Source organism: Lithobates pipiens, unplaced genomic scaffold (assembly GCF_037356315.1).
Source record: "Lithobates pipiens isolate NorthernLeopardFrog02 unplaced genomic scaffold, aLitPip1_a1.2 Scaffold_13, whole genome shotgun sequence".
In the NCBI taxonomy this organism is placed as follows: Eukaryota; Metazoa; Chordata; class Amphibia; order Anura; family Ranidae; genus Lithobates; species Lithobates pipiens.
The window spans coordinates 534,522,058-534,543,838 of record NW_027507718.1 but is presented as its reverse complement, the minus strand read 5'-3'; the positions used below and the strand labels follow the sequence as shown (position 1 = coordinate 534,543,838).

Below are 21,781 nucleotides of genomic sequence, written 5' to 3'. Positions count from 1 at the left end.
GATCGGGGTCCCGGGAGAAGAAGGACAGAAGGATTGGGGTCCCGGGAGAAGGACAGAAGGATCGGGGTCCCGGGAGAAGAAGAACAGAAGGATTGGGGTCCCGGGAGAAGAAGGACAGAAGGATTGGGGTCCCGGGAGAAGGACAGAAGGATCGGGGTCCCGGGAGAAGAAGGACAGAAGGATCGGGGTCCCGGGAGAAGAAGGACAGAAGGATTGGGGTCCCGGGAGAAGAAGGACAGAAGAATTGGGGTCCCGGGAGAAGGACAGAGGGATTGGGGTCCCGGGAGAAGGACAGAAGGATCGGGGTCCCGGGAGAAGGACAGAAGGATTGGAGTCCCGGGAGAAGGACAGAAGGATCGGGGTCCCGGGAGAAGAAGGACAGAAGGATTGGGGTCCCGGGAGAAGGACAGAAGGATTGGGGTCCCGGGAGAAGAAGGACAGAAGAATTGGGGTCCCGGGAGAAGGACAGAAGGATTGGAGTCCCGGGAGAAGGACAGAAGGATCGGGGTCCCGGGAGAAGAAGGACAGAAGGATTGGGGTCCCGGGAGAAGGACAGAAGGATTGGGGTCCCGGGAGAAGAAGGACAGAAGGATTGGGGTCCCGGGAGAAGAAGGACAGAAGGATTGGGGTCCCGGGAGAAGGACAGAAGGATCGGGGTCCCGGGAGAAGGACAGAAGGATTGGGGTCCCGGGAGAAGGACAGAAGGATCGGGGTCCCGGGAGAAGAAGGACAGAAGGATTGGGGTCCCGGGAGAAGGACAGAAGGATCGGGGTCCCGGGAGAAGGACAGAAGGATCGGGGTCCCGGGAGAAGGACAGAAGGATCGGGGTCCCGGGAGAAGGACAGAAGGATTGGGGTCCCGGGAGAAGGACAGAAGGATTGGGGTCCCGGGAGAAGAAGGACAGAAGGATCGGGGTCCCGGGAGAAGAAGGACAGAAGGATCGGGGTCCCGGGAGAAGAAGGACAGAAGGATCGGGGTCCCGGGAGAAGGACAGAAGGATCGGGGTCCCGGGAGAAGGACAGAAGGATTGGGGTCCCGGGAGAAGGACAGAAGGATCGGGGTCCCGGGAGAAGGACAGAAGGATCGGGGTCCCGGGAGAAGGACAGAAGGATTGGGGTCCCGGGAGAAGAAGGACAGAAGGATCGGGGTCCCGGGAGAAGGACAGAAGGATTGGGGTCCCGGGAGAAGGACAGAAGGATCGGGGTCCCGGGAGAAGGACAGAAGGATTGGGGTCCCGGGAGAAGGACAGACGGATCGGGGTCCCGGGAGAAGGACAGAAGGATCGGGGTCCCGGGAGAAGGACAGAAGGATCGGGGTCCCGGGAGAAGAAGCACAGAAGGATCGGGGTCCCGGGAGAAGGACAGAAGGATCGGGGTCCCGGGAGAAGGACAGACGGATCGGGGTCCCGGGAGAAGGACAGAAGGATCGGGGTCCCGGGAGAAGGACAGACGGATTGGGGTCCCGGGAGAAGGACAGAAGGATCGGGGTCACTATGATAAACAGTTGTATAGCTTGTTATCACTTAGAGGGGGCGGGTCTCAGAGGCAGCGCAGTCGGCACTCAGCTGATCACAGCAGATGAGATCTTCCATTAGACGATCAATAGACAGATGGCCGTCCTCCGGGGACTTCCTGACACGACAGATCAGTCCCCGCACCACCATCCCCTCTCCTCCCCGAACGTTCTGCTGATTCATAAAGCCGTTCTCATCCCATTCTTCCCAACATTTCACCGATCTGCAAAGGTTTTCCACCAAGAGATTTGCAGAGAATCGAGGGCCCATACACCATACAATCTGATTGTACAATCTGCTTTACATCTACATAGCTACTACATGTAGGCAGATCAAGATGTGAGGACAGCTTTATGGACAGGTTATGGAGATGTCTGCCATACAATCGATGTTGGGAAGGGATCAGCTGAATGAGTCGGGATCACAATGTACAGAAATACCGATTGTATACAACCTTTCATCAGCACCGACCACCAATCGCCCTCCATATCGGTACAGCACAATCGGGAACACAGACTCCAATCTTTGGAAACTCTCACCACACATGGGATCAGACCCTGAAAGATAATCGTCTCTCCACAGAGCCGACCATCATACAACCAGATTGTCCACCCCGAGTCTTCCTGTGTATGGGGCCAATCTCATAGATATGATATCTGACGGTCAATTCCCACTCAGCCTGAGGTCTCAGTTGGGAGATTACATCTGCCGCACACACATATGGGGAGATCTGTGGGATGGGGGTTGGTGACCTGAGACCAGGTGGGTCTTCTTCTGATCGATAATCGGCACAATGTACATAATCTGTACAGATCTCTCATCGTTCTTTAAATGTGACCACACACTTTACAACCTGATTGTACAATCTTACGAGATTAGCTGAGAACATTCAAATGTTTAACAACAGGTGAGATCAAATGTAACAACCCGACTTATTCCATCCCGACTCATCCAACTTCCATCAGATCTCGGGAAAAAAGGATCTAATAATAATGGATTGTACAATCAGATTGTAGTGTGATCAGGTTCCCACCACCAACCTCAACCAATCACCACCAACCACAACCAATCTCCACCAACCACAACCAATCTCCACCAACCACAACCAATCTCCACCAACCACAACCAATCACCACCAACCACAACCAATCTCCACCAACCACAACCAATCTCCACCAACCACAACCAATCACCACCAACCTCAACCAATCACCACCAACCTCAACCAATCACCACCAACCTCAACCAATCTCCACCAACCACAACCAATCACCACCAACCACAACCAATCACCACCAACCACAACCAATCACCACCAACCACAACCAATCACCACCAACCTCAACCAATCTCCACCAACCACAACCAATCACCACCAACCACAACCAATCACCACCAACCACAACCAATCACCACCAACCACAACCAATCACCACCAACCTCAACCAATCACCACCAACCACAACCAATCACCACCAACCACAACCAATCACCACCAACCACAACCAATCTCCACCAACCAGAACCAACCACCACCAACCTCAACCAATCACCACCAACCTCAACCAATCACCACCAACCACAACCAATCACCACCAACCACAACCAATCACCACCAACCTCAACCAATCACCACCAACCACAACCAATCACCACCAACCACAACCAATCTCCACCAACCACAACCAATCACCACCAACCACAACCAATCACCACCAACCACAACCAATCACCACCAACCACAACCAATCACCACCAACCATAACCAATCACCACCAACCTCAACCAATCTCCACCAACCACAACCAATCACCACCAACCACAACCAATCACCACCAACCACAACCAATCACCACCAACCACAACCAATCACCACCAACCTCAACCAATCACCACCAACCACAACCAATCACCACCAACCACAACCAATCACCACCAACCACAACCAATCTCCACCAACCACAACCAATCTCCACCAACCAGAACCAACCACCACCAACCTCAACCAATCACCACCAACCTCAACCAATCACCACCAACCACAACCAATCACCACCAACCACAACCAATCACCACCAACCTCAACCAATCACCACCAACCACAACCAATCACCACCAACCACAACCAATCTCCACCAACCACAACCAATCACCACCAACCACAACCAATCACCACCAACCACAACCAATCACCACCAACCACAACCAATCACCACCAACCATAACCAATCACCACCAACCTCAACCAATCTCCACCAACCACAACCAATCACCACCAACCACAACCAATCACCACCAACCACAACCAATCACCACCAACCACAACCAATCACCACCAACCTCAACCAATCACCACCAACCACAACCAATCACCACCAACCACAACCAATCACCACCAACCACAACCAATCTCCACCAACCAGAACCAACCACCACCAACCTCAACCAATCACCACCAACCTCAACCAATCACCACCAACCTCAACCAATCACCACCAACCACAACCAATCACCACCAACCTCAACCAATCACCACCAACCACAACCAATCACCACCAACCACAACCAATCACCACCAACCACAACCAATCACCACCAACCACAACCAATCTCCACCAACCAGAACCAATCACCACCAACCTCAACCAATCCCCACCAACCACAACCAATCACCTCCATTCATAGACTCCACCCTCTCCATCCATTCACCTCCATTCATAGACTCCACCCTCTCCATCCAATCACCTCCATTCATAAACTCCACCCTCTCCATCCAATCACCTCCATTCATAGACTCCACCCTCTCCATCCATTCACCTCCATTCATAGACTCCACCCTCTCCATCCAATCACCTCCATTCATAAACTCCACCCTCTCCATCCAATCACCTCCATTCATAGACTCCACCCTCTCCATCCAATCACCTCCATTCATAGACTCCACCTTCTCCATCCATTCACCTCCATTCATAGACTCCACCCTCTCCATCCAATCACCTCCATTCATAAACTCCACCCTCTCCATCCAATCACCTCCATTCATAGACTCCACCCTCTCCATCCAATCACCTCCATTCATAGACTCCACCCTCTCCATCCAATCACCTCCATTCATAGACTCCACCCTCTCCATCCAATCACCTCCATTCATAGACTCCACCCTCTCCATCCAATCACCTCCATTCATAGACTCCACCCTCTCCATCCAATCACCTCCATTCATAGACTCCACCCTCTCCATCCAATCACCTCCATTCATAGACTTCATCCTCTCTATCCAATCACCTCCATTCATAGACTCCACCCTCTCCATCCAATCACCTCCATTCATAGACTTCACCCTCTCCATCCAATCACCTTTATTCATAGACTTCACCCTCTCCATCCAATCACCTCCATTCACAGATTTCACCCTCTCCATCCAATCACCTCGATTCATAGACTCTACCCTCTCCATCCAATCACCTCCATTCATAGACTCCACCCTCTCCATCCAATCACCTCCATTCATAGACTCCACCCTCTCCATCCAATCACCTCCATTCATAGACTCCACCCTCTCCATCCAATCACCTCCATTCATAGACTCCACCTTCTCCATCCAATCACCTCCATTCATAGACTCCACCCTCTCCATCCAATCACCTCCATTCATAGACTTCACCCTCTCCATCCAATCACCTCCATTCACAGATTTCACCCTCTCCATCCAATCACCTCCATTCATAGACTCCACCCTCTCCATCCAATCACCTCCATTCACAGATTTCACCCTCTCCATCCAATCACCTCCATTCATAGACTCCACCCTCTCCATCCAATCACCTCCATTCATAGACTCTACCCTCTCCATCAAATCACCTTGATTCATAGACTCCACCCTCCCCATCCAATCACCTCCATTCATAGACTCCACCTTCTCCATCCAATCACCTCCATTCATAGACTCCATCCTCTCCATCCAATCACCTTCATTCATAGACTCCACCCTCTCCATCCAATCACCTCCATTCATAGACTCCACCCTCTCCATCCAATCACCTCCATTCATAGACTCCACCTTCGCCATCCAATCACCTCGATTCATAGACTCCACCCTCTCCATCCAATCACCTCCATTTAAAACCAGACACATCTTCCTGTAACCATTGATCTCCATTCACCACCAGATACAATTCCCTCTATCCAGTCACCTTCATCCACTACCAGACACCCTTCCCTTCATCTATTCACCTCCATCTACTACCAGACACCCTTCCTTCCATCCAATGAAATCCATCTACCACCAGGCACCCTTTTCTCCATCCAGTCACCTTCATCCACCACCAGACATCCTTCCCTTCATCCATTCACTTGTATCCACCACCAGACCCCCCTTCATCCATCCAATCACCTCCATCCAACCACCTCCATTTAAAACCAGACACCCCTTCCTTCAACCATTGACCTCAGTCCACCACCAGACACCTTTCCCTCCATCCAATCACCTCCGTCCACCACCAGACACCCTTCCCTCCATCCATTCACATCTATCCACCATCAGACACCCCATCCTCTATCCAACACCTCCATTCAAAGCCAGACACCCCTTCCTTCAACCATTGACCTCAGTCCACCACCAGATACAATTCCCTCCATCCAGTCACCTTCATCTACTACCAGATACCCTTCCCTCCATCTATTTACCTCCCCTTGTCAACAGTCACTCTCCCCTCCGTCCAATCACTTCCTTTAACCACCACACACCCTTCCCTCCATCAATTCAGAACAAGACACCCATCCCTCTGTCCAAACACCTCCATTCACCACCAGACAACCTTACCTCCATCCATTCACCACCTCCATTCACAAGCAGAAACCCTTCCTAGTCCATTCAATCACCTTCATACACCACCAGCCACCCTTCCCCCATCCAATCACCTCCATATACCACAAGTCACCTGTCCTTCTGTCCGATCTCCTCCATTCACCACCAGAGAAGGTTCCCTCAATCCAATCACTTTCATTTACCAACAAGGACTCTTCCCTCCATCCAATCATCTCCTTTCATCACCAGATACCCCTTCCCTCCATCTATTCACCCCCATTCACCACCAGACACCATTCCCTCCATCTAATCAGCACTATTCATCAAGAGACACTCTCCCCTCCATCCAATCATCTCCTTTCACCACCAGACACCCTTCCACCCATCCAATCACCTCCATATACCACAAGCCACTCTTCTTTCTGTCCAATCCCCTCCATTCACCACCAGAGATGGTTTCCTCAATCCAATCACCTTCATTTATCACCATTCTTCCCTCCATCCAATCACCTCCACTTATCACCAGGCACCCTTCCCTCCATCCATTCACCGCCAGACATTCTTCCCTCCATCCAATCACCTCCACTTATCACCACACACCCTTCCCCCCACCCATTCACCACCAGACACCCTTCCCTCCATCCACCCCCCTCCATTTACTATCATTTACCATGCTTCCTTCTGTCCAGTCACCTCCATTCACCACAACTCTCTCCATCCAAAAACATTCATTCACTACTAGACACCCTTCCATTCCTCCAATCACCTCCATATACCACAAGTCACCCTTCCTTTTGTCCAATCACCTCAACTTACCACCAGACACCCTTCCCTCCAACCAATTACCTTTACCCACCCTTCCCTTCATCCATTCACTTCCATTGACCACCAAACACCCTTCCCTCCATCCATTCACCTCCATATACCACTAGACACCTTTCCCTCCATCCAACTACCTCTGTTCACCACCAGACACCCTTCTCTCCATCTATTTACCACCATTCATCACCAGACACCCTTCTCTCCATATTTTAACCTCCATTTACCACCAGGCACCCTTTTCTCCATCCAATCTCCTCCATTCACTGCCAGGCAACATTCCATCCTTCCATCCACCTCTATTCACCATTTGACAACCTTCCCTCCATCCATTCATCACTAGACACCCTTCCCTCCAACCATTCACCTCCATCCAACACCAGAGTCCAATGCCTCTGTCCAATCATCTCCATTCACTGCCCGGCACCCTTCCCTTCATCCATCCACCTCTGTTCACCTGGATATTTGGCAGGAAGGAGTTGGGCACCAGAGGATGGAGAGACCCGATGTTGTCATCACACAAAATGGCCACCTTGTTGGTGCAGAATTACTTCCAGTGGCTTAATTTTCTCCTAGAACCTTCCTACCCCCCCCCAGACCTATACTTCGGGGGCCCCTCCTGTGCTTGGGGCCCATGGGAAGCTTCCTCCCCCACACATTCGGATGAAATATTCTAGAGAGATTGGCACGATGGCGTGTATTGGTGAGAGTGATGTCATGAAGGTCATCTTCCGACCACAGTACAGGCAGCAAATCCTGATACCCCCTCCCCGAAAGAGAAGATATATCTCCCGTGTGATTGGAAGACACCGAAACCTGGATATTTACATCCCAACAACTGTCCCTCATCATAGGGGTGACCCAATCACATTCCAATCTCCCATCATCAGGATCTCCTGGCAGATTGTTGGAGCCAACAGAACACCTCCATCTGGATGAGTCAATAGATCCTGAGACTGATAGTGTCACCCTACCATGGAGAGTCCACCAGCCCGGACCTGCATGATGGAGGCCACATACCCCGAGAGGGGCAGACATTGCACAATCCCAAAAGTGGGACCTGAACACCAAGCCTGATGGAGAAGGAAGAACGTATCAGGGAGCACTTACCTTGCCCATTGTTCAGGATGAATCAATATATCCTGATATTGGTGGTGCCAGCCTACCACCGAGGGTGAGCTCCCCATCAAACAGTCCCCAACACTCAGAGCTCCAGGGTCCCAGACCTACATGACATGGAGGCCACAACTCCCCAGCAGGACAGACATGGCACAATCCTGAAGGTGGAACCTGAACATCAAACCTGATGGAGAAGGAAGAAAGTATTGGGGGGCACTTACCTCGCCCATTGTTCCGGATGAATTGGATGACACTGGCCAAATCGTCACCCTCGGGGTACGTCTGGTAGCGCACAGTCATATTGTTGAACTCCTCCAGGGCCAGGAAGACCCCTTCAATGATGAAGTAATGAGGCCGATCGTCCTTCTTGACATCGTGGTAGACGAGAGCAGCCCGAGAGGTCCAGTTGAAGTGGTCATGTAGGTGAGTGACGAACTCCCCGAGCTTGTTGGCTGTGGGGCCCGTCCTCACCGTTGTGTTGTACTGATCATCATCAGGTTTAAAGCCAAATGCCAGGGCCCCGGCTGTAACAAGCGGAAGGCGCCAATGGGTGGCAAAGCGGGCAACCGAGGCACTAGGATAGACGCATCCTGGACCAAAAAGTACGTCGGGGTTGTGGTAGAGCTTCAAGTCTACGGCGTTGAGCGGGGCCACATATTCCGAGCAGGCCCCGTCCAGCTCCGAGGTCAGGAAGATTATTTTCACCTGGTATCCCGGCAGGAGCTGAAGTTCGTTCTGTGCCCGTTCCACCGCCATATGCAATGCCGGGGACACGCGGGGCCACGACCAAGCATAGCGCAGGTTGCTGTCAGGCAGGACCACGGCCAATGTCAACGTGCGGTTAGCGGTGGGAGTCTGATGGGAAGGCAGCGGAAGGCAGGACAGGAAAAGAAGGAGAAGGAAGGTAGGTAGAGTGCTGAGTCTCGGGACAGGACACTCCAATATTGGCATCGTCATCTAGGAGTTGGGGGGTGCGCTTCGGCGTCCAGGAACACGCGTCTCTCAGTCACGTATGTAGACGGGCCATACCCTCCACACCCAAAGGGCAGCGTCAGACCGGGGGGGGGGGGGGCCTCCCCTGGGCACACAGGACAGGAGCAAAAACACACACAGATATCCCAGAGCTGAGAGAAGACTGCTATGAGATCGTCTCCTCCTCCTCCTTACTTCACAGCCCCCCTCACCTCTCTCTCCAGATGTCATACCACAAACACCGAGACCAAGGGGCACCACTCCCCCTACAGGCCACCTACCGCTACTGACGTCCTATACATTGTGTCCTGTAATCTTATACTCAGCTAAAAACAGAACTCCTAATCTCTATAGGTCTCCGCTCCAATCCCTGCACCGTCCCAACATGGAGACCAAACATAAACAGCTCCTATAGGAGGGTGGGGGGATATAGACTGCAACTATGTAACAGCATGCACAGAGCTCCTACTATATATATATATATACACCACATACTGCAACTATGTAACATACACAGAGCTTCTACTATATATATATATATATATACCGCATACTGCAACTATGTAACATACACAGAGCTTCTACTCTATATATATATATATATATATATATATATATATATATATATGTAAGCTTCTACTACATATATATATATATATATATATATATATATATATACCGCATACTGCAACTATGTAACATACACAGAGCTTCTACTATATATATATATATATATATATATATATATATATACACCGCATACTGCAGCTATGTAACAGCATGCACAGAGCTTCTACTATATATATATATATACCGCATACTGCAACTATGTAACATACACAGAGCTTCTACTATATATATATATATATATATATATACCGCATACTGCAACTATGTAACATACACAGAGCTTCTACTCTATATATATATATATATATATATATATATATATATATATATATATATATATATATATATGTAAGCTTCTACTACATATATATATATATATATATATATATATATATATATATATATATATATATATATATATACCGCATACTGCAACTATGTAACATACACAGAGCTTCTACTATATATATATATATATATATATATATATATATATATATATATATACACCGCATACTGCAGCTATGTAACAGCATGCACAGAGCTTCTACTATATATATATATATATATATATATATATATATATATATATATATATATATATATATATACACCGCATACTGCAACTATGTAACATACACAGAGCTTCTACTATATAATATATATATATATATATATATATATATATATATATATATATATATATATATACACCGCATACTGCAACTATGTAACATACACAGAGCTTCTACTATATATATATATATATACACCGCATACTGCAACTATGTAACAGCATACACAGCGCTTCTAATATATATATATATATATATATATATATATATATATATATATATATATATATATATATATATATATATATATATATATATATATATATATATACACACACACACTGCATACTACAACTATGTAACATACACAGAGCTTCTACTAAAGACACATTTTATATATATATATATATATATATATACATACACACACACTGCAACTATGTAAAATATGAACATTTTATACAAAAAAAAAACCATCAACTATAAACTGCACAGAGTAACAACAAAGGAAAGACGGCACATTTTTCACACACAACAATATATAAGATATAAATTGCAACTATGTAACATACAGAGAGGTTTTGCTAAATAAAGACGTAATATATGAGCTGTAACAAAGTGACAACTTATAAAGAACAACATTCTAATAAACAAACACATTATTGACACATATATGTAAAATATAAACTGCAACTATATAACAACACATAGGAAGGTTCTAGTAAATAAACACAATGCAGCAACAGATGAAATGTTGTAGTAAAATGATGTGAGTGTACAATGTGTATGTGAAGTGGACGGCGCTGTACAAGTACCAGAAATAAAGAAATAATAAATAAAGACATAAAATATAAGCTGCAACTATGTAACAACATACAGAGAGATTCTACTAAATAAAGAGATAATATATGAGCTGTAACAGAGTGACAACATATGAAGAACAACATTCTACTAAACACACACACACATATATATATATAGAGAGAGAGAGTATATAAGCTATATACTGAAAACACGTGGCGAGATAGACGCGTTCTGCGCGGTAACAATGGATGAAAATGTTCTGCTAAATAAAAACATAAAAAATAACCTGTGACGAGGGAAAAGCACAGGAAAGACACACAATTCACACACAAGATATAAACCACAACTATGTAACAAAAGATGAAAATGTTGTACTCGATATGAAATATAGACAACAATGTGACCTCACAGGGAAGACAACATTCTACTAAACATCTCATTATTCATCTATAAATATTATGTGATAACATTGGAGGAAAACATTCTAGAAAATAAGACATTCATATAACTTCTGTATATAAAGTATATATATATATATATCATTCACACACAGTCCCCATACATATTAAAACTCAGGGTGGATCTCTCACCCATCTGTCAGGATTGTATCTCGGGGTGGGGGGATCTGTCGGTCAGGATTGTATCTCGGGGTGGGGGGATCTGTCGGTCAGGATTGTATCTCGGGGGTGGGAGGAATCTCTCGGTCAGGATTGGATCTCGGGGTGGGGGGGGGGATCTGTCGGTCAGGATTGGATCTCGGGGTGGGGGGGGGGATCTGTCAGTCAGGATTGGATCTGGGGGGTGGGAGGAATCTCTTGGTCAGGATTGGATCTCGGGGGTGGGGGGAATCTCTCGGTCAGGATTGGATCTCAGGGTGGGGGGGAGGATCTGTCGGTCAGGATTGGATCTCGGGGGTGGGGCGATCTGTCGGTCAGGATTGGATCTTGGGGTGGGGGGATCTGTCGGTCAGGATTGGATCTCGGGGTGGGGGGATCTGTCGGTCAGGATTGGATCTCGGGGTGGGGGGGATCTGTCAGTCAGGATTGTATCTCGGGGTGGGGGGGGATCTGTCGGTCAGGATTGGATCTTGGGGTGGGGGATCTGTCGGTCAGGATTGGATCTCGGGGTGGGGGGGATCTGTCAGTCAGGATTGTATCTCGGGGTGGGGGGGGGATCTGTCGGTCAGGATTGGATCTCGGGGTGGGGGGATCTGTCGGTCAGGATTGGATCTCGGGGTGGGGGGATCTCTTGGTCAGGATTGGATCTCGGGGTGGGGGGGGATCTGTCGGTCAGGATTGGATCTCTGGGTGGGGGGGATCTGTCGGTCAGGATTGGATCTCGGGGTGGGGGGGGATCTGTCAGTCAGGATTGGATCTCGGGGTGGGGGGGATCTGTCGGTCAGGATTGGATCTCGGGGTGGGGGGGGATCTGTCGGTCAGGATTGGATCTCGGGGTGGGGGGGGATCTGTCAGTCAGGATTGGATCTGGGGGGTGGGAGGAATCTCTTGGTCAGGATTGGATCTTGGGGTGGGGGGATCTGTCGGTCAGGATTGGATCTCGGGGTGGGGGGATCTGTCGGTCAGGATTGGATCTCGGGGTGGGGGGGGATCTGTCAGTCAGGATTGGATCTTGGGGTGGGGGGGGGATCTGTCGGTCAGAATTGTATCTCGGGTGGGGGGATCTGTCGGTCAGGATTGGATCTTGGGGTGGGGGGATCTGTCGGTCAGGATTGGATCTCGGGGGTGGGGGGATCTGTCGGTCAGGATTGGATCTCAGGGTGGGGGATCTCTTGGTCAGGATTGGATCTCGGGGTGGGGGGGGATCTGTCGGTCAGGATTGGATCTCGGGGTGGGGGGGATCTGTCGGTCAGGATTGGATCTCGGGGTGGGGGGGATCTGTCGGTCAGGATTGGATCTCGGGGTGGGGGGGATCTGTCAGTCAGGATTGGATCTGGGGGGTGGGGGGATCTCTTGGTCAGGATTGGATCTCGGGGGTGGGGGGATCTCTTGGTCAGGATTGGATCTCGGGGTGGGGGGGGATCTGTCAGTCAGGATTGGATCTCGGGGTGGGGGGGATCTGTCGGTCAGGATTGGATCTCGGGGTGGGGGGGATATGTCGGTCAGGATTGGATCTCGGGGTGGGGGGGGATCTGTCAGTCAGGATTGGATCTGGGGGGTGGGGGATCTCTTGGTCAGGATTGGATCTCATCCAGAAGAATCTGTATTGATAATCACAAGGAGGACACTTTGTCATCATAACACAGAGATAAATGGGGACAATATTGGGATTTTGTTTCTCTCGGATTGTAAATAAAGATTTTACAAAGAGAACAGAAGGATACTTTGTCATCCGCCAACATTTCCGGATCCTAAACACAGAAAATAGAAGGTCCACCAATCATCTTCTGTTATCTCCTCCCTCCAGGCTGTAGAATATCTCATTGGATAATACCTGTTGATCCTGCCAGAGAGCCGAGAACTTCCTGTGCTCTCTGATGACTGTTCTCATTGTACCGCCCCCTGCTGGCCCCTCCCACCAGCATGTCATAGAGAACCACAGAGACCCGGTGATGATGTCACTGGGTGTAAAATAAAGTGTATAAAAAACAGAACGGTGTATTTTATCATTTAATGAGGGGGAACCAGAAAAGATAACTGGGGGATGAGGGGGAGGGGCACTTCTACATCAATCTTCAGCATATGTCTGTGTGACTGGGGGTGTGTCCAGCTATATGCCCCTCCCCTTTCTCAGAGGTGTGATTTGGGGCAGAATGATAACAGCCCCCCTCCCCTCCCCCACTCCCATGGATGACATCAATCTTACATTGGTGTTAGCAAATGGGGGGCGGGGGGGGGGGAATCTGAGTACATTGTCAGCGAGTCCAAACATGTCAGTAAATTTACTGACTGTAAGAGAAAAAAAAACCCCTCTATCTGCAGAGATCGTTATAGATTATTATTATTATTATTATTATTATTATTATTATTGTAGGAAGCCCCCCTCCCCTCCCCCACACCTCCGCTCTCCCGGATCTGTTTACTCTGATTTATGGAAAATGTTGTAGAGGACTGAGTCAGAAGAAGGTTCTGCCTGTCAGTAAATGGTGTCAGTAAAGATAATATTTACTAAACCTGACTGTACAGTATAATAGACCCCTCTGGAGCCTCCACCACCAGGAAGGTGCAATGCTGCCCCCTGCTGTCCACCTCTGATATAACACACACTGGATGTTCACAATTGTCTGACCCAGGACTGAGGGGGGTCCAGAACCAGTCCTGTGCCAGGCAGAACCACACTATTCTCTGAAATACAACACCAGAGCCCAAATATACACATCAAGCAGTACCAGATCCCTATTCTACGTGTAGCGGAAGACATTTGGGATGAAATGTCACACGCCTGTAAATGTCGTTTTTGGCCTCGGTACAGTAGTGGGGTTCTGAGGGGTAATTACATAGGTGGGCCTAACACCAGTCTGGCCGGGCTGTGTTTGAAATTTCTGCCTGGTCATGTGAGCGATGAGGTGAGCGGTGAGGAGCACAAGACGGGTCAGAACCAGGTCTGGTTGGATGTTTGGGTATCGGCCCTCTCTGAGCCAATCAGTGGGAGTGCCGGGGCCCCCTGAGGAGTCTGGGAGGGGGGTACTTAAACAGGTGTGGGTCACGTTTTCAGGTTTCCGGAGTTGTTCGTGAGCCCCGTGGCGTCTGTTTTGGTTCCAGGACCGGGGTAGCCCCATGAGGGGTCTCGGTCACGGGGTGTTTGACACCCTGCAACATGTTCCTGTTAGAGGCCCCCAATAGACCCGCCTGGTCTGGGTTAGGGATCCGTCTGTTCCCGAGTCTTGGACCCGGCTGGTCCAAGGTGCAGTAACTGAGGGAGGATTCGGGGTGTCCGGATGTCCGGGTGTGCTCTCGGCTTGGAGGGGCACCGCAGCTCGTGGAAGTGACCGGGGGAGGACTCTTCGGAGGAGGGCCGGCAAGTGGCATCCTGAGAAGTGCCTGGTTACTGAGTTGGGAAGGACATTGATGAGTCCACACTTTTCCAGTACCACTGAGGAGATAGAGAATGTTCCGGGTACTGAGGAGACAGAGAACGTTCCGGGTACTGAGGAGACAGAGAACGTTCCAGGTACTGAGGAGACAGAGAATGTTCCAGGTACTGAGGAGACAGAGAACGTTCCAGGTACTGAGGAGATAGAGAACGTTCCGGGTACTGAGGAGACAGAGAACATTCCGGGTACTGAGGAGACAGAGAACGTTCCAGGTACTGAGGAGATAGAGAACGTTCCGGGTACTGAGGAGACAGAGAACATTCCGGGTACTGAGGAGACAGAGAACGTTCCGGGTACTGAGGAGACAGAGAATGTTCCAGGTACTGAGGAGACAGAGAACGTTCCAGGTACTGAGGAGATAGAGAACGTTCCGGGTACTGAGGAGACAGAGAACATTCCGGGTACTGAGGAGACAGAGAACGTTCCGGGTACTGAGGAAAAAGGTTCCTGTTCACCCTCAGTTGATTGTTCAAGATCTGAGTCAACGTGCTGACCGCCATGATCTCTGGCTAGAGATCTGTTCAGCCTTGAAGTGCCCAGCTGCGAGTGGCTACTCTCTGGGTGGAAGTAGAGACTTTGCTAGACCTGCAGTTCAAGGTGCCTGAGTTCTTCACCCCGTGCCCTCTGTTCCCAAAGAGAGACGGTGTTATTGGATGTTATTACTGCAAAATAAAACCTTTGCAAAAGGACTTCATCTGTGTCAGTGTCAAGTGTCATCTGCGCTGTGTCAAGTCGTTCGGTATCAGCCCTGGGAACCCCTAGAAGAGGAGGAGCGGGCCAAGAGAAGGTAACTGGTAAGCCCAATAAGTCAAGGCCACCCTGCAATGGGTTATGGTCGCTACATACTCCAGGCAGTACAAGATCCCTATTCTATGCCAGGCAGTACAAGATCCCATTCTATGCCAGGCAGTAGCAGATCCCTATTCTATGCCAGGCAGTACCAGATCCCTATTCTATGGCAGGCAGTACCAGATCCCTATTCTATTCCAGGCAGTACCAGAAAACTTTATTCTATAACAGGCAGTACCAGATCCCTTATCTATGCCAGGCAGTACAAGATCGCTATTCTATGCCAGGCAGTAGAAGATCCCTATTCTATGCCAGGCAGTATAAGATCCCATTCTATGCCAGGCAGTAGCAGATCCCTGATCTATGCCAGGCAGTAGAAGATCCCAATTCTATGCAAGGCAGTACCAGATCCCTATTCTATGGCAGGCAGTACCAGATCCCTATTTTATGCCAGGCAGTAGCAGATCCCTATTCTATGGCAGGCAGTACCAGATCCCTATTCTATGCCAGGCAGTAGCAGATCCCTATTCTATGGCAGGCAGTACCAGATCCCTATTCTATGCCAGGCAGTAGCAGATCCCTATTCTATGCCAGGCAGTAGAAGATCCCTATTCTATGCAAGGCAGTACCAGATCCCTATTCTATGGCAGGCAGTACCAGATCCCTATTTTATGCTAGGCAGTACCAGATCCCTATTCTATGCCAGGCAGTAGCAGATCTCTATTTTATGCCAGGCAGTAGCAGATCTCTATCAGAGCTGGTGCAAGGATTTTTGACACCCTAGGCAAAATCTAATTTTGCCACCCCCATGAATCCACCCACAACTCCACCCCATTTTCCCTACCTAAGCAAACCTCACCTTTTTAATGAAGCACCCATCAATGCCACCTTACCAGCGCCAATTAATTCAGCATCACCACCGCCCATCAAATGCAGCCTACCAGCACCCATCAGATGCAGCCTCACCAGCACCAAACAATGCAGCCTCACCAGCACCCATCAAATATAGCCTCACCAGTGCCCAACAATGTAGCCTCACCAGCGCCCCTTTAATGCAGCCTACAAGTGCCCATCAATGAATGTTTGCTTACTTCTATTTATTCGGCAGTCGGGACACAGACACAGTCCTCCACTGCTGCTGCGCCTCTGACACCATGTGCGAACGGAGCGGCGGCTGCCTCCTGATGCTGAGACTTAGGTGCTTACTGCAGAGAGAAAAACGTAGGAACACCAGTGGCTGTGCGCCCTAGGCGGCTGCCTAGTTTGCCTAATGGTAGCACCGGCCCTGATCTCTATTCTATGCCAGAACCAGTTATCTATTGTATGCCATTGGATATTCGATATCCCTATACTATGCCAAGCTGTACATGAGTAATTTTAAATGTGAGGCAGTACCAGATCCCTATTCCCTAAATGCCAGGCGTTACCTGAGTATTCTATGCCAGGCATAACCAATTATCTATTCTATGCCAGCCAGTACCAGAGCCCTTTTCTTTGTCAGGCCGTGCCAGATCCTTATTCTATACCAGGTAGTACCAGATGCTTAATCTATGCCAAGCCGAACCAACTATATATTCTATGCCAGGCAGTACCAGATCCCTATTCTATGAAAGGCTGTACCAGATCCCTATTTTATGCCAGGCTGTACCAGAGCCCTTTCCTATGCCAGGCAGCGCCAGAGCCCTATTCTATGCCGGGCAGTACCAGATCCTTATTCTATGCCAGGCAGTACCAGATCTCTATTCTATGCCAGGCAGCACCAGATCCCTATTTTATGCCAGGCTGTACCAGAGCCCTATTCTATGCCAGCCAGTACCAGAACCCTTTTCTATGCCGGGCAGTACCAGATCCCTATTCTATGCCAGGCAGAACCAGATCCCTATTTTATGCCAGGCTGTACTACAACCCTTTTCTATGCCAGGCAGTACCAGATTCCTATTCAATGCCAGGCAGTACCAGAAAACTATTCAATGCCAGGCAATACCAGAACACTATTCTATATCAGGCAGTACCAGAGCCCTATTCTATGCCAGGCTGTATCAGAGCCATATTCTATGGCAGGCAGTACCCGATCCCTATTCTATGCTAGGCAGTACCAGATCCCTATTGTATGCCAGACAGTACCAGATCCCTATTGTATGCCAGGCAGTACCAGATCCCTATTGTATGCCAGGAAGTACCAGATCCCTATTCTATGCCAGGCAGTACCAGATCCCTATTTTATGCCAGGCAGTACCAGATCCCTATTCAATGCCAGGGAGTACCAGATCCCTATTATGTGCCAGGCAGTACCAGATCCCTATTCTATGCCAGGCAGTACCAGATCCCTATTCCAGGCAGTACCAGAACCCTATTCTATGCCAGGAAGTACCAGATCCCGTTTCTATGCCAGGCAGTACCAGATCCCTATTCCAGGCAGTACCAGAACCCTATTCAGTGCCAGGCAGTACCAGATCCTCTTTCTATGCCAGCAGTACCAGAGCCCTATTCTATGCCAGGCTGTACCAGAGCCATATTCTATGGCAGGCAGTACCTGATCCCTATTCTATGCTAGGCAGTACCAGAACCCTACTCCATGCTAGGCAGTACCAGATCCCTATTTTATGCCAGGCAGTACCAGATCCCTATTCTATGCCAGGCAGTACCAGAACCCTATTCTATGCTAGGCAGTACCAGATCCCTATTCTATGCCAGGCAGTACCAGAACACTATTCTATGCCAGGCAGTACCAGATCCCTATTCTGTGCCAAGCAGTACAAGATCCTGTTTCTATGCCAGGCAGTACCAGAACACTATTCTATGCCAGGCAATACTAGATCCCATTTTTATGCCAGGCAGTACCAGATCCCTATTTTATGCCAGGCTGTACCAGAACACCATTCTATGCCAGGCAGTACCAGATCCCTATTCTATGCCAGGCTGTACCAGAACCCTTTTCTATGCCAGGCAGTACCAGATCCCTATTTTATGCCAGGCAGTACCAGATCCCTATTCTATGCCAGGCAGTACCAGATCCCTATTCTATGCCTGGCAGTACCAGATCCCTATTCTATGCCAGGCAGTACCAGATCCCTATTCTATGCCAGGCAGTACCAGAACCCTATTCTATGCTAGGCAGTACCAGATCCCTATTCTATGCCAGGCAGTACCAGAACACTATTCTATGCAAGGCAGTACCAGATCCCTATTCTGTGCCAAGCAGTACAAGATCCTGTTTCTATGCCAGGCAGTACCAGAACACTATTCTATGCCAGGCAATACTAGATCCCATTTTTATGCCAGGCAGTACCAGATCCCTATTTTATGCCAGGCTGTACCAGGACAACATTCTATGCCAGGCAGTACCAGATCCCTATTCTATGCCAGGCTGTACCAGAACCCTTTTCTATGCCAGGCAGTACCAGATCCCTATTTTATGCCAGGCAGTACCAGATCCCTATTCTATGCCAGGCAGTACCAGAGCCATATTCTATGGCAGGCAGTACCAGATCCCTATTCTATGCCAGGCAGTACCAGATCCCTATTCTATGCCAGGCAGTACCAGAACCCTATTCTATGCTAGGCAGTACCAGATCCCTATTCTATGCCAGGCAGTACCAGAACACTATTCTATGCCAGGCAGTACCAGATCCCTATTCTGTGCCAAGCAGTACAAGATCCTGTTTCTATGCCAGGCAGTACCAGAACACTATTCTATGCCAGGCAATACTAGATCCCATTTTTATGCCAGGCAGTACCAGATCCCTATTCTATGCCAGGCTGTACCAGAACCCTTTTCTATGCCAGGCAGTACCAGATCCCTATTTTATGCCAGGCAGTACCAGATCCCTATTCTATGCCAGGCAGTACCAGATCCCTATTATATGTCAGGCAGTACCATATCCCTATTCCAGGCAGTACCAGAACCCTATTCTATGCCAGGAAGTACCAGTTCCCTATTCTGTGCTAAACAGTACCAGAAAACTACTCTATGCCAGGCAGTAACAGATCCCTATTCTGTGCCAGGCAGTACCAGATCCTGTTTCTATGCCAGGCAGTACTAGATCCGTTTTTATGCCAGGCAGTACCAGATCCCTATTTTGTGCCGGGCACTACCAGATCCCTATTCTAGGCCAGGCAGTACCAAATCCCTATTCTAGGCCAGGCAGTACCAGAACCCTATTGTATGCCAGGCAGTACCAGATCCCTATTGTATGCCAGGCAGTAGCAGATCCCTATTGTATGCCAGGCAGTACCAGATCCCCATTCTATGCCAGGCAGTACCAGATCCATATTGTATGCCAGGCAGTACCAGATCCCTATTCTATGCCAGGCAGTGCCAGATCCCTATTCTATGAAAGGCTGTACCAGATCCCTATTTTATGCCAGGCTGTACCAGATCCCTATTTTATGCCAGGCTGTACCAGAGCCCTTTCCTATGTCAGGCAGCGCCAGAGCCCTATTCTATGCCGGGCAGTACCAGATCCTTATTCTATGCCAGGCAGTACCAGATCTCTATTCTATGCCAGGCAGCACCAGATCCCTATTTTATGCCAGGCAGTACCAGAGCCCTATTCTATGCCAGCCAGTACCAGAACCCTTTTCTATGCCGGGCAGTACCAGATCTCTATTCTATGCCAGGCAGAACCAGATCCCTATTTTATGCCAGGCTGTACTACAACCCTTTTCTATGCCAGGCAGTACCAGATTCCTATTCAATGCCAGGCAGTACCAGAAAACTATTCAATGCCAGGCAATACCAGAACACTATTCTATACTAGGCAGTACCAGAGCCCTATTCTATGCCAGGCTGTATCAGAGCCATATTCTATGGCAGGCAGTACCCGATCCCTATTCTATGCTAGGCAGTACCAGATCCCTATTGTATGCCAGACAGTACCAGATCCCTATTGTATGCCAGGCAGTACCAGATCCCTATTGTATGCCAGGCAGTACCAGATCCCTATTCTATGCCAGGCAGTACCAGATCCCTATTTTATGCCAGGCAGTACCAGATCCCTATTCAATGCCAGGGAGTACCAGATCCCTATTATGTGCCAGGCAGTACCAGATCCCTATTCTATGCCAGGCAGTACCAGATCCCTATTCCAGGCAGTACCAGAACCCTATTCTATGCCAGGAAGTACCAGATCCCGTTTCTATGCCAGGCAGTGCCAGATCCCTATTCCAGGCAGTACCAGAACCCTATTCTGTGCCAGGCAGTACCAGATCCTCTTTCTATGCCAGCAGTACCAGAGCCCTATTCTATGCCAGGCTGTACCAGAGCCATATTCTATGGCAGGCAGTACCTGATCCCTATTCTATGCTAGGCAGTACCAGAACCCTATTCCATGCTAGGCAGTACCAGATCCCTATTCTATGCCAGGCAGTACCAGATCCCTATTCTATGCCAGGCAGTACCAGAACCCTATTCTATGCTAGGCAGTACCAGATCCCTATTGTATGCCAGGCAGTACTAGAACACTATTCTATGCCAGGCAGTACCAGATCCCTATTCTGTGCCAAGCAGTACAAGATCCTGTTTCTATGCCAGGCAGTACCAGAACACTATTCTATGCCAGGCAATACTAGATCCCATTTTTATGCCAGGCAGTACCAGATCCCTATTTTATGCCAGGCTGTACCAGAACACCATTCTATGCCAGGCAGTACCAGATCCCTATTCTATGCCAGGCTGTACCAGAACCCTTTTCTATGCCAGG

The 21,781-nt window shown here is 49.0% G+C and overlaps 1 protein-coding gene across 2 annotated transcripts in view; it reads right to left on the bottom strand.

Annotated features, from left to right (window-relative positions):
- The window catches only part of NPR2 (natriuretic peptide receptor 2), a 160,029-nt gene extending 150,599 nt beyond the window's left edge, over positions 1 to 9,430 (bottom strand). The window contains exon 1 of one of the 2 annotated variants that reach the window (XR_013272410.1): positions 8,480 to 9,430. Coding sequence is in view for 1 of the 2 variants with exons in the window: in XM_077478216.1 (XP_077334342.1) it covers positions 8,480 to 9,215 (736 nt within the window). In the remaining variant the exon portion in view is untranslated. The remainder of the gene's footprint in view (positions 1 to 8,479) is intronic. The other variant, XM_077478216.1, reaches the window with a different exon arrangement.
- Positions 9,431 to 21,781: the final 12,351 nt, after the last annotated feature.